General features: G+C 41.3%; 1 protein-coding gene across 1 annotated transcript in view; it reads left to right on the forward strand.

The window, feature by feature from the left end:
* Positions 1–17,774, forward strand: part of SPG7 (SPG7 matrix AAA peptidase subunit, paraplegin) — a 97,699-nt gene that overhangs the window by 66,745 nt on the left and 13,180 nt on the right. Inside the window, exons 2-10 of the mRNA XM_085317350.1 lie at positions 107–223; positions 529–631; positions 1,969–2,058; positions 6,285–6,535; positions 7,092–7,231; positions 10,075–10,177; positions 11,705–11,830; positions 12,396–12,558; positions 13,314–13,487. Of these exons, the coding sequence (XP_085173476.1) occupies positions 107–223; positions 529–631; positions 1,969–2,058; positions 6,285–6,535; positions 7,092–7,231; positions 10,075–10,177; positions 11,705–11,830; positions 12,396–12,558; positions 13,314–13,487 (1,267 nt within the window). The remainder of the gene's footprint in view (positions 1–106; positions 224–528; positions 632–1,968; positions 2,059–6,284; positions 6,536–7,091; positions 7,232–10,074; positions 10,178–11,704; positions 11,831–12,395; positions 12,559–13,313; positions 13,488–17,774) is intronic.

Here is a 17,774-nt window from a genome sequence, read left to right on the forward strand (position 1 = left end):
GTGGCGCTGCCCTCCAGGGGGGCCCGCACCGCGGGGCGGGTGCGAAGGACCGAGGGGAACAGTTGCGTTACCCTTACCGCCGTGCGAAAGGGTTACAGAGTTGTAGCCCCTGAGGCTTGCTGCTGCGGGAGCGGGGTTGCGTTTCGGCAGTGGTGAGAAGGCGAAACTCGCTGCGCTTCGGGAAGAACCAAATTCCGCCGTGCCTTTAGAGCACGTAACAGAGGTACAGGGGGGGGAAAATCCAGTGTCCGAATGTATCGGGCATGGGTTTATACTTATGTGCGCTGGCCTGAGTTTGGGTTATAAACAATATCCTCAGTGTCACATGGGATGTTCACAGCACAAGCAAGAAAAATATTCAGATCTCCCAGCTGGTGCTGCTAGGACTTATCCATAATTCTTTCATATTTAGAAATGAATTTTAGTCTCACGGAGTACAGAATCATCAAGCAGGCACAGTACTTTTCCAATAGCTCTCTCTTTTTTTTCTCCCCCTCCCTTTCTTTCTTTCTTTCTCTTCTGCCTCAGAGCCTTCTGTCACAAACATTTTCCCCCACATTTCAAGGTCTCAGTGGAGTCCTAGTGAAACAACACATAATTCGAGATCCAGTCAGGCTTTGGAAACTCTTAGGTGAGTCCCTAAAAGCAACTGTACTGCTGGGGAGGGGAAAAAAAAGGTCTAATTTAGTAAGAGTGTTGACTTTTCATTACTTTCATTGCATGTGTTCCTGCACCTGGGAAAAAAAAAAAAAAAAAAAAAACTTGTCTTAGGGAGCAGTGTAATCACTTATAGGGCTTTTAGATTTTTGTCTGGTGGCAGAGTTGAACAATGGCACCTTTCCCCAAGGACCTGAGTTTGATGAGAGCTTACTCAAGTCATTAAGATTCAAAAGCTAATTTAAAAACTGCAGACTCTTCAGGAGAATTTTTATGTGCCTCATTAGCAAAGCTTAAAAAAAAATAGCATTCACCTTTGGCAGAAGTCACATCATGTGAGTTCTTTCCTGAAAACATTGCATTGAAACTTGGAACAAGTTAAATTGTATGATGTAAAATATCAGCATTCTTAGAGCAAAAGCTCCAAAATGTACAACAAAAGTAATTACTCCTCTCCCTGCCCTCTTCACACTAGGAAAACAGATTTGCTGATGCATTTGAGATTTGAACAAAAGTTGTTGCTGCTGYTCTGGCCAGAGTAGATCTGGTGAGCTTGGGCTACCTTATCTTGAAGAGTTCAAAATTTTTTTTTTGCTTTTGAGTGGTTAAGTATCTGTGCAATCTTTCATATGGCAGGGAACCCTCTAAAAGAAATAAAAATTGACAAGCAGCCCAATTCCTGGACTCCCCTTTCTGCTGCCTTCATGAAAGACAACGGGAAATGGAAGCTGCAGTCTGTCATTTTTTTCATGTGTGTCTGAGCTTTTTTTTTTTTTTTTTCTTTCTTTTTCCTGGTAAAGAAAGCCTCTGCTGATTGTTTTTAGCAGTAGCCAAGAGTTTTGCTGTTTGTATCTTTACTGTCTTGGCTTTTATTTGTGTCCTAAAAGCATTTACTGAGAAAACCTGTGTTTAGCTCTAGCACAGGAATTACTGTTAATAAAAACTTACAATTCCTGGTACAAGGCTGTTGTTAACTGACCATACCAGTTTTAACTTTGGTTATGCCTTTGAAAATGTGTGAATGTTCCAGCCCTCCAAATGATTTTCTTAGCCTTGTTAATGTCTGAACAAAGCTGTATTTTGATGAGGTTGTCAAAAAGTATGTAAGAAGACTGAAGGAGTCCGTCCTTCCCGTTACTACCTCTGGTGAGGCTGTCCCATTGCTTTGGCATGTGAATGAGGCTGTATGCCTGGGTGGACATGGAACTTAGCTTTCTGTGCGTTTGGAGCTCGTGTATTTGTCTCGTCCTTTGTCCATCTTTCTCACTTGAGGTTTTCTGTAAGTAACTGCTTAACTCTGCTTGCCTGCAGGTGGCACTTACTATTTCACTACTTCAGGATCTCAGGGGAGTAACCATAAGAATGGAGGATTCAAAAAGAAAACTCCAAAGGAAGAAGAGGGTATGTATGTGCCAAAACGATGTTTAATTAAGTGAACCTTTCAGGAATATGTAAGGGATGAAAGTGGACAACATGAAAGATCCACCTTCATACTAGAGCAATTCATGACGATAGACTCTCTCTGTTCTGCAGAGCTGTAGCTGTAACTTGTTCCTAGCCATAGGCTTGTGGAGCTGCTAAGTTTGAAGGGTTATTTTGGCTTAGCTGCTACCAGAGCCCTAAGGCTTAAGAGAGATCCTGAACTGTGTGTGTGTGTTTGCTTTCTGTGCCATTTTGCATCTCATGCAAACAATTTAATTGATGTTTGCCCTTTCTCCCTACTTTACAAAAGGGAACAGTAGTAGTTACTGGCTTTTGGTTTGGAGTTCTTTCCTGTGTAGAACACTTTAACATACAGTTCTTTATTAGTCAGTTCAAGTTGAAGATGAATTCCAATTCTTTCTTGTATTTAGGTTCCCTTCACTGTCTCTCTCTACCTCTAGTGATTTACAGAGTAAAGTTAAAAATAGATTATTTGAAGAGTTTTTTAGCTGCGTTACTAATAATACTTGTTCAAACCTTTTCATTTTTAAAATCAATCTTCCTCGATACTGTTTTTTTGCAAGTCTTGTACTATCAAAGCCCCGGCCATCCTGGGGTACAAAATAAAGAATTTTGTTTATCTGATGAAATGTGTTCTGGAACCTTGGGAACTGCATGGGATGCAGATTAAGTTGAGAAGTCGAGGAGTGTCCTCTGTGTATGTTAAGCTTGTTGAGGGGGAGGAATTTAATGACCCTGAAAAGGAAGGGTGAAAAAAGTGAAGAGGAATAACTTCTGTATACGAGACAAGATCTTACATAATTTTTGACAGGCTAGTGTTTAGATCTTTATAGGAGGCACTATTATGTTCTTCCAGTAGGTTTTCGTCAAACATTTTTCAAATATAAGCTATCTGTGGGTGTCTCTTCAAACCTTAGTGTTGTCAGTGAGTCTTTGCTATTTGTGGGTTGACAACAGCTGTATTCCATTTAAAAAGTGTAATCTGACTCTTTCCTTCCACTATGAAGAAAATTCTTTGCTTGTTCTTGAGTGTTCTTTCTCTCCTGCCTCTCAAGAATTGAGGTGCATGTAAAGTTCCCGGGCTCTGGGTGGATATATTTTCAACTTTGTGGTGTAGGTTTCTAGCTGTGGTGTCCCACAGCTGATAGCACATCCTTTATCTGCTGGCTTAGGACTTTATTTTGAAAGGTGTCAGAAGTGACCCAGGTGAAAGTATCATGTTCTTCTATCAGTCAGTAATGCTTGCTGAAGCATAACAGACCTCATGTCTTAATTTTACAACATTAATTGATGTTTACAGGAGCTGCTGATGGCTTAGAGCTTACATGGATGTCTGCTGTGCTGCTTATTTGTTTTCCGGACGCCTGAGTGAGGGATAAATCCTCTCTAAATTGAAGGCTCACACATCATACTTCTGTTTTGTAAATCATATTACAAACTTTTGCCTAATTGTCATCAGATAGACAAGTCTTTTTCTTTTTTAGTTTTGTGTTGTGCTTAAATACCATGGTAGAATCCTCTTGGTTCAGCTTTTGAAGTAAAAACAATCTACTGCTGATCACTCCTACTCTGATTCATGTCATATTGCGTGCAGTCTCCATCAGCCAAGAGCAGTGACTTTACCTGTTTCATCTGTTGAACTGAGACAAAGTCTGTAATGGGGCGCTAGTGCGGTATTGCAGTTCCCTCATTAAGGAAGTTGGCGCTTTGAGGCTGGGGTGCTTAGTGTCTGCAAGACCACACAGGGTGACTGTGAGCACAGAGCCTTGAAGTATTGTAGCTGTTGGAATTAGTAAACAGTAACATGCTGTGTTCTGTGGCCTCTTTCCTCCTGTGATTAATGGGTAACTTGACTTTGGGAGGTGGAATGCTATCCCATGTCTCCAGGGGAATACTCATCTCTGCAGCAATTATTAAAAAAAAAAAGAACTCTTCAAACTGTCACTGCAGCCTTTGCAAGATTTTAATCAGAGTTCAAATTTAGGATTAAAAGCAAATCGTTGCTTTATGGAGGCTTTTTGAGRCTGAAGAGCTGGAAGTATTCCTGCAGCTGTTGCTTGCAAGTGTCACTTCCAGTTACCAGTTTTTATTTACCAAATACTGTGGAGTAACTTACAGTGCAGTGCAAGTGCTGTACTGCAAAGATAGCCACTTTTTGCATAAACTAGAAATAGATAAGCTTTGTCCCAAATTAAATATGGAGTAGAAGGCTTTGCATTGTCTTCCTGCTTTCTCGAAATGGTAGTGTTTTCTAAAGTTATTTGGCYATAGGCTAAAGGTCCTAGACGAGTCTAATTTTTAGACACTGGAGAGATTGTTGAGATACCTAATAGCCAGTTTTTACGCTATTGTGCTCTAGCAATAGATGGACTTTGTCTGTATTCACTTTTCCGGAGTTATTTTTTCTATAGAACCATTTTATTTAGGCCTTGCTCAGCATTTCAGGATATTGTCCAGATTAGGGGTTCTATCTTACTATGCTTTAATTATCTTTAAGACTACTGGATGTAAGCCTGCAGCTTTGTGATGAATCTGCTTTGTTCTAATAAAGCTGAATCTAGCAGATAACACAGAAGTGAGGAGATGGCATCAAAGAACAAAGTGGATAGGCTGGACACAGTGTCTGAGCTTTTCGCTCTGTTTTGAAGTTATAACCTTATCTGAAAAGTTGCATTGTTTCTATTTAGGTACAAGCCTTTCCTGTTAAATGTGAAGCAGAGCTAGGAAACAAATGAAAAATGATGCTATATATCTGAAGGACAGAGAACTTTTTTTAGCATCTGACTGGGCCGTATGTTTGTCCTTTGGTTTTGTTGCACTGTGTATAGGGTCTAATTGGTGGCTAGTGATAAATGCTAGTGTCAGAACATTCATTATGAATTTGCAAGTAAATCTAATCTGAGTTGCAGCAGGCAGATGCAGTAGCAATCCAGTGGTGCAGACTTAATTTATTTCTGGGTACGGAATAGTATTTATGTATGCCATGTTGCTGTTGATGGTAAATTGTGTATCACGAGCAAGTGGTAAATTACATATCAAGAATATCTACATATGACTGGAGGAGGAGGAAAGGAAATTTGTAGTCTTTTCAGCAACTCAAAAGATAGCAAGCCATTGACTTGACCACTGTGCTGTGACAGTCCTTTGCAGACCATAGAATTTTGAATTTGCCTATGCAGTCTCAAAAAATTTTAAAGTCTGAAAAATGGTTTGGTGGCAAATATTCAAAGTAAACCATCCATTTTTCTTATGGCATCACTTCAGTATATGTCTATGTCACTAGTACAGTAAGGGGAGAGGAAAGCATGTCTAGTATGTGGTTCCCTCTTTGATACAGACCCTTAATTTTGTACAGCTTATCAAACCTGTTTGAGCATGAGGTTAATTCGATACCGTAGGAGAAAATCTGTGCAATTTTAAGTCCAGGAGGTTGATTTGCAATGTGTTTACCTGGGTAAACTGTATGTGGTATCTTCTATGCTATTTTGGATTTACTATAAATGTAGCTGTTCTCCTGGGTGGTAGAAATGCTGTTGGTCTTGTGATACAGGATGTCTGCAGATCGGGAATTCACCAAACAACAACTATACTGTGTAATGCTGTGCTACATAATTGGAGAGTGACACTGTGACTGGTTTTACTCAGTTTTAATATTTTCCAGTGGATATGTTAGCAGCAGCCTTAGCAGTGGGCAGTAGAGAACCATGTTTTATGGAAGTGGGCCAGTAGTTTGATGTAGCTGTGCTAAAGCAGATCTGATTTGAAAAGTAGTAGTGGGCTAGCAGAATACAAAATTTGCTTCCTTCCTGGCAGCTGTTAATTTTACAGCTGACTACTTGTCCTCTCATGACTAGGCTTTTGAGCTGGTGCTGTTTCATATGTACAGCCGAGCCCTTGCAGTCTGGCAGTCTAGAAGCCAGAAAGGTCTGGAACTGTAACCTTGGGCAAGTTGCRCAACCTTCTTTTACCTATGTCAGCCTAGCTAGAAAATTGGCTGTGCAATACAAGCTCAATACTGCCTCTGTATGCTTCAGGAGAAACAAATTACACAACMGCAACAAAGAAAGGTACCATAGGGTTTATCCTCATAGTTCCATTGTCCTTCTTAGGTCAGAAAATTACACAATTACATGTTCCTATCTTTTTTTTTTCTCTCCTTCCCCCCCCCCCCCTTATTTAAAAAGAGGATGAAAAACGCAGGAAACGAGAAAATCAGATGCATCTTGACCGCTTGCGGGCACTCCTCATCATAACTTTCATCCTACTGATGTTTCGATTCACGGTCAGTGAGAACAGAGAAGGGACCAACATTTCCTGGAATTACTTTGTGAATGAGATGCTGGCAAAGGGGGAAGTCCAGAGAATTGAAGTGGTTCCAGAGAGTGATATTGTAGAAGTTTATCTACATCCAGGAGGCACTCCACATGGACAAGTTGTGAGTGACTTTCTACAATTAGAATAAATAATTTTAAAGAATTGAATTAAACAGTATGCCTTCAGTTAAACTCTTGCTGGTAAATTGGCCTTTCTCTAATATTTCTTTTCATTGTTTTTGAAGTTTTGGGAACTTTTGCTGCTTATATTGAATTGGAATCTAAGGTTTTTCTGGTTTTAAATTGTAAGAATAATCAGTATTCAACTGTAAGAAAATCTTAACAGAGATGTCCAAGTGTTCAGTGGTGGTTCTTTACCAGTTTGATTTAATATGACTGAAGGCATCTAGAAGATGATTGAAACAAGATCTAGTAATAAGAATTTACAAATATTTTCTCYTATTTGGATTTTAGTTTAGCTAGGAAAGACCAGAGGCGTTCCTAACTTCCTTTTTAGTCCTAGTGTTCTTGTTACCATCTTACGAGTTTGTTGGTGCAGTTAAAAACAGGCTACAACTTAAGGCTAACTGTTGYCTGACTTTTCGATGTTGTGCACCTCTCCTGCTCATTGCTGCATCCTTATTATCCAGTATATTCCTCTTGATTTCATGTCCCCAGAATGTTACCCTCCTGTACACGATGCGGGTGGCAAACATTGACAAGTTTGAAGAGAAGCTGAGAGCTGCAGAGGATGAGCTGAATATTGATGAGAAAGAGAGACTCCCCGTTTCCTACAAACACCCTGGCTTTTATGGAAAGTATGATATAAACTTGTGCTTATTGTTGGTCTTATGTTGACAGCCATATCCTCACTCAGAGAAGAAAGTCTTTGTACTGAATGTTTTTAAATGCAGAACAAAAATGTTCCATGTTTTGGAGTACTTTATCTTTTGGCAATAGTCTGCTCTAGATATATGTCCTAGTATTTCAAAAGTAAGGGTCCCAGGAGGTGGCTAGAGCTGCACCATGTAATAGACAAAAATGTTTAGAGTCATTGTCAGCAAGTTTAAGTAAAGTCTGTATCAATTGCTGTAAGTTCTTGCAAAACTGAACACTTCTTTGTCCTCTTGATCAATTATTAAAGTGCAGAGTCTATTAGAAATCCTGACTCCACAGGCTCAACAATTGTGATGTTATGGCCTGGTCTACAGAAAATGTCAGTGATGCAGTAAGCCTTCCCCCACTAAAGTGCTTTCAGGAAGGCCTGTGTCAGTTTTTCAGTCTGTAAAAATAAACACCTAGTTTTGGCCTATTTCTCCAGCAGCTGTAGATCAGAGACTAGCATGTGCTGGTATTGGCTCCAGCTGTGAGCCACATACTGAGCAGAGCAGCTTTGATGATGAGACACAAGAAATCTCAATGAGAAATGAGTACTTATATTAATTTCACAGTCCTGTTCTGTTACCTGAAAGCAAGATCCTTTGTTTAAGGGGAAAAAAAAGAAATCAACAAGACTCAAAGCTTTTAATATTGAAATAAGGCTCTAATGAGCAAGAAGAGGGAAAAAAATCTATCAAAAGACTTTGAGAGTGCTGGCTAGACTTTATTTTGTATTTTYGTATGCTGTTATAGTGTTGTGTGGTCTTTTGCTGCTGCTGTGGTTTGTGTCCTTCTATTGAGGCTGGCAGCTTGTTCTTGGAAAACAGGATTTATGGGGTCCAGAGTACAAAACAGACCTGTAAAGTTTGTTCACTGGGATACTGAACAAGTCCAGGAGCTCCACCACCCTGGCAGCTGTTACACTGTTACAGTAAGATGCTTTTTTTTTTTTTTAAAGTGTGTGGAGAAACACCAGAGCAGGGAGAGAGTTCTCAGTTACTTATCTTAAAGTACTCAAGGGATGTAGTGCAGAAATCTTGTCTGCCAAGAATTTCCCTTCCCTGAAAGCCCCCCCAAAAATAGTTTCATACTGCTATAATCATCCTCCAAGATGGCCTGGTCACCTGCTTATACAACAAATGAAGTGGAGGTGTATATTTTTCCTCAGGAGCTCATGGGGATCAGAAGATGGTGTCATTTTGGAGGTAGAGATGACCAGTGCGTGTAGTTCTTCCTCTTGGAGGCCCTGCTTCAATGTGAGACATGCCTAAATGGTATGTTCAGCTATGAATAGATATCTGTACAGGATATTGGCTAGTTTCTTGACGTCTGGACTGCTTTTACATACTGTAGTACATGGTTTATAGGAAGATTAAACTTTCTATTTATTTGACCATGCAATATGAGATCTTTAGCTGAAATTCAGAATTTGCCAGTTTATTTCAAACTTCTGCATACCAGAAAGTAAACTGAAAAAATAATCAACCAAGAACACAAGCTGCTTCCCCAGCCCACAGAAAAAGATTCTTCAAAGAGATGTTGTAGGGTCTATATTCTTTTGGGAGACTCTAGAATCTGGAACTCTAACCTGTGAGATACAGAGTACTCACAGCTTGGRTTCAGTTCTTTCTGAGATATGGGCACTTGGTTTGTTTCAGAATTAATCCTCTGTTTGTACAGTTGACAAATTGGAGGTGACTTTCAGTTCCCAGTGTTGCCTAGGGTCTCTCACAGAGAAGAAATAAACACAGCTGGGTGTATGGTGCGTGCTGGTCCCTTTGCTTCAGTAAATCATCCCTTTGTGGGGGACGGAAGACATGCTCCTTCTTTAAAGATAAGAAACAGAAGTCTGATGAGGCCAGATGATTTGACAGGGTCAAGCAGGGCATCTGTAGCAGAACAGGGAGCTGAGTTATGGTCCCTCAGATCCCAGCCTGTCATCTGGCATGTCTGATCATTTTTTCCTCCTAAAAAAAWAAAWAAWAAAAAAAWWAAAAAAAAAATACTGTGTTTGGAGCTCACAGGATATTTCATTCTCAGCAAGCTTGTCCCATAACTGTGTTAGATCTGCAATGTTGTCTCTGTTTCAGGTCTCCTTTCTCACGTGATTAGCATTGCGAAAGGTGCAGAAAATTCATTATGTTGGTTGCTGTACACAAGGGACTTCTAAGATGCTTGGCCAGAGAGGGCCAACCTGAATAGACAGACCAGCTTCTTAATGCCTGACTTGTACTGAGATTTTCCCCAGGATTGAGAGAGGGAGGTATCTTCTAGTGTTGTCAGCCACAGATCTTCTGTGGCAAACTCTTTGCCTGGTCCAGTCAGATTCTGGTCTGGATGTAATTCAACTGCCTGAAGGTTGTATTTGTTTCATGAGCAGCAATGCCTCTGAAAGGGATGGTAAGGTAGAATTTTTTTTTTCCACAGCTGTAAGCAGTATTTGCCAGTGTCCTCTGTTTAACCTTTTAGATTACGTAATTATTGGGTTTTCTGTTACATCTAAAACAAAAAGTGTGTGTGTATGTATATGTGTGTGTATATATACACACACACACACACGTACACATATAAAAATATATATGTAAAAAAAATCTGTAAAAATATGTAAAACCGTAAAGATGCCGTTTTCTTAGTCATGTCTACTCATTGCTGTGTTTCTAGTCTAAATGCCAAAGTCTTTGCAGTACTGAAAATAGCTGCATTGAGTAATATTTACCAAGCTAATAATACTTCTTGTGGCTGAATGCTTCAATTTGTACCTGACTTGCTTTTGTCCTTTCAGTGACGCAATTTCTCTGATAGTGACACTTGTGGCTGTGTCTATGTTGTGGAGCATCTTCCGCCTTATTAGAGCGGCAAGCCGGGTAGGAGGATTCAATGCCTTTGTAAGTATCCTAGATCTTGTCATTGTTTTGCAGCCTGTAAGCAGTCTGGTCTTCTGCTAGCCTAATTTCTTCCCCTTTCCTCTGTAAAGTCAACAGAGGATAAGAATTAACTAATGCCAAGAACTCTGCAGTCTTGACACATCTTGCATCTTTTTCTGCCCCAATCATCTGATTAGGTTGTACAGTAACTGGCCTTAGCTGAGGCCCCTTCTTTCCCCAGTGACAGGAAGGGCTGAGCTCAGTGAATTTGCAGTCCAGTTTTCTCTGCTATTTTCAAAACCTACTAATGAGGTGCAGCTGCAGATGGTGTTTTTCACTGGGTCCTGCCAATATGCCTCCCATACAGCCAGGAGCAGGAATCGCTGCTTTTTACAAAATGACTTCCCAATTTATTGGAAAAAAAAAARTGTTCAAATTCTGGATTTCATTATATGTTGGCTGCTTCCCCTCACRCCACATGCCTCACTTGCAACATCAGTCAAATCTCCTACTTCTCTCCTCTACCCTTGCCTGGATCAGCTGATGAAACTATGTAGAAATAGGCCCTGGGTACACTGGCAATAACCACAGGGACTTTGGAATGAAAATAGTGGTGAATTCAGTCCCCTGTTAAGAAGTTTCCCACTAGGTTTCCTATGCAGTTCTCTTCTGACTCTGAGTTTCACTTTATACAAAAGAGTGCAGCTGCTTGGAAGAGAAGAATAGTTTAAAAAAATGTTGAGTAATAAAGGCCTTAAGGACTAGATTCTGCCTTTGCATAAGTGAGGACTGCCAGGCCTTGCGCATTTAACTCTTTGCTTGGAGTCTGTGTTTCTAAGGCCTGAGAAGCTATGAACTTTTCCTCAAAGAGAAAAAAAAATTGTAAGTAGCTGTTTTCAGAAGGAAAAATATGAGGACTTACAAGGAGAATGTTTAGCTAAATTGTTGTTTTGGCTGTCATGTGGTTTAACACACACATGGAGACTGAAATATGGTGCCTTTTAAATTTGAGAGCCTATAGTTCCATCCCTGGGTTGTGTTGTAACAGAAGCTAGTAGCAGCATTGGACAGTGGTGCAAAGTGTCTGTTTATATTCATTTACAAGAAAGTATTGACAGTTAATTACCATCAATATGTATTTCTCAAAACTGTGCTTATCCCAAGCATATTAAAGATCAAAGCACTTAAAAATGGGGGAGCAGATCCCAATTAAGGTTTTGAGCATTCTGCACATACTTAAGTATCCTTGCTGGGTCTACAGGGAATTTGAGTTGGATTATGTCAGGAGTATTGCTGCAGGCTTATGTTGTCTGTTACCAATGAAACATGGATAAAGCTTCTGAGTCAACAGTCATGCAGTCTGGCTGTGAACAATTTCCAAAGCAGAGGATGAAAAAATATCAACGCATTAGTGGGCATTTGTTTGGGGGGCAGGAGGGGCTTATAACGGTGCTCTGCTGTCTCCTAAAGTACATCAAACAGCTTTTTCAGACTGTTGCCGTGTCCAAAGTCAGAGCATATCTTTATTACTTTTACTGCCTTCCGCAGAACCAACTGAAAATGGCTCGTTTCACTGTTGTGGATGGGAAATCTGGAAAAGGGATTGGTTTCAAGGATGTTGCAGGAATGCATGAGGCCAAAATGGAAGTCAAAGAATTTGTGGATTATTTAAAGGTAAGAACTGTACAGACGTGTCCTGTAATGGAAGCCATGCAGCTTTCATAAGAGGTTCTCCAGTTTTCTGGGTTCCTGTTGTAATGTTGATCATGATTATCCATGCTGGAAATGTTAGATTAAAAAGCAGAAGTGCCCATGCTCACCTGTCATTTGACTGACAATGCCATGGTTGTATTAAATGTGCTGAATTCTCTCCTCTGCCTTTTCTTCACCCTACAAAAATAGAACAAAATAAGTGATTGCTGCCCATCTTTCCAGATAGCTGGGCAACCTGGAGAGCAGGGTATATATTTCCTCTTCATCCTGCATCATACTAAACAGCCTCTGTTTAAATAGTCTGGCAACTATTTATGGTGTGATCAGCATGACTCGATCGCTATACTTCCACATGACTCAATCTCTATACTTCCAATTCTGTAATGGAGTGCAGAGCTTAAGCTCCCAACAGGAGCAGCTGAGTTGATCAGAACAGAAACAGTAGCAGAAAGCTCTGGGAGGCCACATTCCTCTGCAGATGTTTCATATGAGCTGTGGATCTGACAGAGCTGTATTGTGCTTATAGAATCCTGATCGCTACCTTCAGCTTGGGGCTAAAGTTCCTAAAGGTGCCTTGTTACTTGGACCACCAGGCTGTGGGAAGACCTTGTTGGCGAAGGCAGTGGCTACAGAAGCGCAAGTGCCGTTTTTGGCCATGGCAGGCTCTGAGTTTGTGGAGGTGATAGGAGGTAAGCTCTCGGGAGGAATGGAGCAGGGCTTAGTTGGTCTGTTGTAGACTGGAAAGTGCTGGCTGGACCTCTTGCAAAAAATAGACTTCTAGCCTGTCTTTGGGGAAGCTGAGTTGCTTATTTCTGTTGAAGGTGTGTGAGGTTTCCAGTTGTAGATGTTACGTAGTTAACTAGAACCTAAAATATCTGTTCTCTGTACTGCTAGTTGCTTGCTTCTAACACTGTGCAGCCATGGTTCTTCACCTGGAAGCACTTGCTTTTGACTGCCCTATACTTGTTAGTATTTCCAAACTAAAGTAATCAGCAGAAGTTGCCTTTCTTATGCTGAAAATCCATCAGTGTTCTCACATAGAGCAGATTTCCATCTTCCTCCTTTTTTCTCCTTCCTCTTAGATCCCTTACAACCAGACAAGGGTCTGTGTGAAGGAACAAGCTGAATATTTCAGCTTCTGACCCATGGAAGGAACAGAAATTCATATGTGCAGCTGGGAACAGAGCTCCTCTCCTCACAGCTGTGAGGAGTCTTTGCAGTTTTGGGAGCTGGGTAAAAAGCTAGTGTGATCCAGGAAAAACAGTGCTTTAGGACTAGAGAGATGGCTTCTGTGTCTACATCTTTGTGGCTGGAGTGTAGGGAGGACAGTCAGGCATTGAAAGCTTGCCCAGAATCAAGTGTTTCCCTGGGGGCCAGCAACCCTGCTCTCTAGCTGTGATAACAGCTTCAGCTGTGAGGTTCAGCTCTTTCCTTTGCTCTGTAGGTCTTGGAGCTGCCCGAGTTCGGAGCCTTTTCAGAGAAGCCCAGGCTCGTGCACCCTGCATTGTGTACATCGATGAAATCGATGCTGTGGGCAAGAAGCGCTCAACCAATATCTCTGGTTTTGCCAATGCTGAGGAGGAACAGACTTTAAACCAGCTGCTGGTGGAAATGGATGGTGAGTATTTCTCTTTACCTGTAAGCAGTTGGGCCCTTGTTGCCTTAGAGATCAAAACTGTTGGCTTATACATCTTTTTCCTGCTTAAAGTTTTCAGATTTCGACATTCTTTTTCTGCTGGAGTATTTACAGTTGCACTGAAACAAACCTTACTCCTCTCTTCTCTGGGGCAGGATTAGCTTGCACTTCACAGTCTGTTCAGGGCAAAGGCCAGCCCTATAGCTTGATAATGTCATTGCTAAAAGTCCCTCTGCATGACAAGTGATACTGTCTTTCAGATTGCCACTTAAGGGAGCATCTGAGGTCCTGAAAGGCAGGATGACTTTTCCTATGTGGACCCCAGTGTAGCCTTGCCTAGTGTTTTTCTGATTTCAGAGGTACTTGTATCATTTACCTGAAGTGGGTCCTTTCTCTGCTTTCTCACCCTTCTCCAGCTGTTACATTGACTGAATAGCAGAGGAGAAAGAACAGCTACTCTTCAGCACAAGGCTTCTGGAAGTTGTGTGCCCAGTACTTGCTCTGTGCTGACCCACCCTTCCCTGCAGAATTCTCAGGAATTTCCTCAAACACACTCTGCATCCGTATACCCTATCTTTAGTCCCTGTTGGTGAAGGCTCTGCATCATATCGCTTTTTCTCTGTCACTGGAGAATTAGACTCTGGAGAATTGTCCAGAGCTGACAGTGTCTGGAAAATAATTGGGCTTGGGACAGATCTCTGAGTACGTGCTGCGGCTGGCTTGTGGAGATAGCCCTCCTTGGAGTCTGTATAAAATCCAGACTTCTAAGAGTTTTGGGCTAGTAAATTTAAAATCCTGGAGCCAGCTGTTTTGCTGACTGTACTCCAAAGAGTTAGTGTTGAATAAGTGTAGCATTGCATCCGGAGTGAATTTGTACCAATGACCATGTGTACATCCACTTGCTCATGAAGCCAAAATAAAACATGCATTGGAGATCATGGCTGGCAGAGGGCAGCAACCCTAAAGGCTTACTCTATAGTAAATGGCTTCAGTTCAGCAGCATGTTTTCCTGCTGGCAGTTGGAGAGGGATAATTTACGGTTCTGGGGAGCCAAAAGAAAGTGAATTGGCAGCAAGGGCACTGCTATGTTTAGAGGATAACATTTAAATCCAGCTGGCCATTAAATATTCTTTAATACTTGTTATGTTCTGTCCAAGACAGGTAGTGTTTTAAAGCCTGATAAGCTTTAAAGTTTAGTTGTCCCAGAGGGAAGTAAGCAATGTGATATATCTCTTGTGTTGTCCTTTGACAATAACTCTAACATTACCTGGATACAGAATCCCCATCAAAATAAGGAGTGATAAGCTTTGGAAGCAAGTCATGGTTTGATACCATGCTTCTGGATTGTTGCTGGCTGCACCGTGTCTTGAAGTCAGCCCTTAGACACTTCTGCACAAATGTCAAAAAGAACAGTCCTTCGGCCGTTCTTAGTCACGACTAAGTCTGTCAGAGCCTGCAGCACTGACCCAGCTTATGCTGCTTCTGTTGCAGAGCTGAGCGAGGCATAAACAACCTGCGCATCAGGGAGTGGTTGTTCAGTCTGCTGTTTGTGGGACAGCTGTTTTGGGTGTGCCCCCCCCCGTCTTGACTATTACTCTGATGCTCTGCACTAAAAGCATGCCTCTTTCTCCAGGCCTTAGTGGTTAAAACTGCTTACTTTTTTTTAGTGAATGTTTGCAGTGAAGTGGAGGGTGCAGCCATGCTGAAGGAAACATTTCCTGTGGTTCCCCAGCAGGGCTCCCTTCTGGAAGTTGCTCTGGGGTAAACCTTCTCTTCTCAAGGAGAGAAGCTGGGACTTGTAAAAACATTTGCAGCAAAGAGTAGAAGTTCCTCCATAGTGCACACAAGATGATCTGTAATTTTGGATCTCTGCCCTTGCTGCAGAAGAAGAAATTGTAAGCTAGAGCACAGCATGGTGGAAACAGGACAGAGTGGTCCTGCTGAACAACGACCTTCCAGACCTCTCTGCTTCTCAGGTCAGGCTCCATAAGGCTTTTGAAAGAGAGGAATGAGCTTTAAGTAGCTCTTAAATATTTGGACAGGAATCCAATTATCAGAGGAATGTCTTTGAAGGACACAGTGCCATGTAGATATCAGAAATCATCCTAAATGTGTGCGCAGTTCCATGGGACTTTACACTTGTATTAACTTTTAGGAAGCTTGGCCAAGCATGTAAATTTATTTGGAGTGAACGTAGCTGTTTACAGCTGTATCTGTATAGTAGATACCTTGATGGAAAAGAGTGGTAGCTATGAATAGAATAGCAACAGTCTCAGATTTAGTGTGTTTCCCTCCCCCCCCCACAGTTACAGGTAAACTGGGAACAGGATAACATTGAACCAATAGAAGGCCCTTCTGACTGTTCAGGAATATGTAGTCTGTGCAATCTGCACCTCTGTGCTAAAAATGAAAATAACTGATTTCTTTGAGTCTGTAGAAATTAGGTGCAGAATTAGAATATCTATAGTGTTTTGGGAGGTGGGGAGGAGTTGATGAGTCTTTAATTCAGAAATTAGGGCACAATTCCATTTGAAAGTGAGTTTAGAACACAAATATTTTCCATATATGCTTTAAAAGTTCCTACAAAAGCACCTTGCTTGCTATGTGCTGCCTAGTTCTTTATAAGTTTGTATTGCTTAGTTATTTATTCGTGTCTCATATAGATCATGTACAAGTCCTTCATTTTGCTAAGTGCTTTATCAAACACATGCTAAAAAATAGCCCAAGGAGCTTACAATGTCAAATGAGAGACAGCTGGCAAGGACTATCAGGCTAGTACAAGAAACATGGACTTAATATTGGCTTGTATTCATAAGCAGTGATCTTGGCACATATTACAGGGGTGTTATCTAACAGAGCATGTAAGCCAARTGAACACTGAAGTGTTATGTGCATCATGGCAAAATCAAGTTTTCAGGAGAATGGTGCATAAGGTTTTGGGGAGGTTAACGGTTCTGCACAAGTGGAAGAGTGGTAAGTGTTTGTAATGAAGAAGCCTTGAAGCAGAAGAGTAAGACCTCTGTTTTAGCTGTCTTTAGCTTAAATTGATGGCTGAAATTCTAGAAGGCAACATCATGGAGCTGAGTTCAGCTATTAAAAAAGTATAGAAGGAGATCTGTGGATATTCAGCTTACCAGTGAATGTTCAGTTTCTGTGTTTGGTTGAGATTACTTGGAGGTAAGATAAAGAAAATCAGAGTTGTATGGGAACCTCCTCTGCAGGCTAGAAGAAGGATGAAGAGACCAAAAAAAAAAAAAAAAAAAAAGCCATTATGCTAAGTTTTATGGAATGAATGTGTAGTTTGATACTTAGTAATTTTGGTATGCAGATTGCAGAGTAATCATAGTGCTCTTCTACAAGTGACCTTGGTTTCCTTCACTCTGACAGCTTTCTTCATATTCTGGAAGCAGCAGGGATCTTGTGGGAGGAGGGAGAGGGATGGGAGGGACTGTATATACTGAAGCTGTTTCTAAAAGGAGAGCGACATGTGTACTACAGTCTTTGTCAGAACAGGTGTCTGGTTTGAATAGTGAATCTTCACATGCAAACTGCAAACAAGCAGAAGAGGAATGTGACTCAGTCTCCTCTCAAATGCATCAGAACAGAGGAGCTTGAAGGTCCTGGTCTGATTTATGTTTTGTGAATGAAATGTAGGACATCTTTCAGCAGCAGCTCTTCACACAGCGCTCAGACAAGACCTCCCTCCCTGAGTTAGGCTGTTATGTATGTTTCTGCCTAAAGGCTTCCAGTACAAAGGTGGCTCTGTCATGGATACTGTACACAGATGATGCCCAAAATGCTTTTGAACAAACAGCTGTAAAATTACACTGTGTAATAATGCAGATGAGGTGCCCATCCAAGTAACGTGCTCTGTGTCTGTGGGGAAGCAGAGCACTTACCAGTTCAAGAGGATCCTTTTTTCCTTTCCTTCATAAAGTGGCTTCAATTACAAGCAGCACGGATATAAAGGCTCTCTTTAGGCTAAATTCATTGCTGTCTTTAACTTGTTGGTATGACTGAGGTGGTGTTTTCATGGACTAATCGTATGACTGCTCCTCGCTTATTGGAGCTGAAGCCTGTGACATGCCAGGTGACATTGCATAGGGAACACAAATGTGAATTAGAGGCTGCTGCAGTAGACTTCTTGGAGCTGTGTTTTACCCTACTGGGATGCACACTGAGAGCAAATGGGGCAAAAACTCACGCAAGAAGGGTGCGTTCCGTGGTTCTGTTTTAATTATACTTGTTTGATAGTTGGACCTATTTTAA

Source organism: Rhea americana, unplaced genomic scaffold (genome assembly GCF_003343005.1).
Source record: "Rhea americana isolate MKP2758 unplaced genomic scaffold, rheAme1 scaffold_499, whole genome shotgun sequence".
Classification (NCBI taxonomy): Eukaryota; Metazoa; Chordata; class Aves; order Rheiformes; family Rheidae; genus Rhea; species Rhea americana.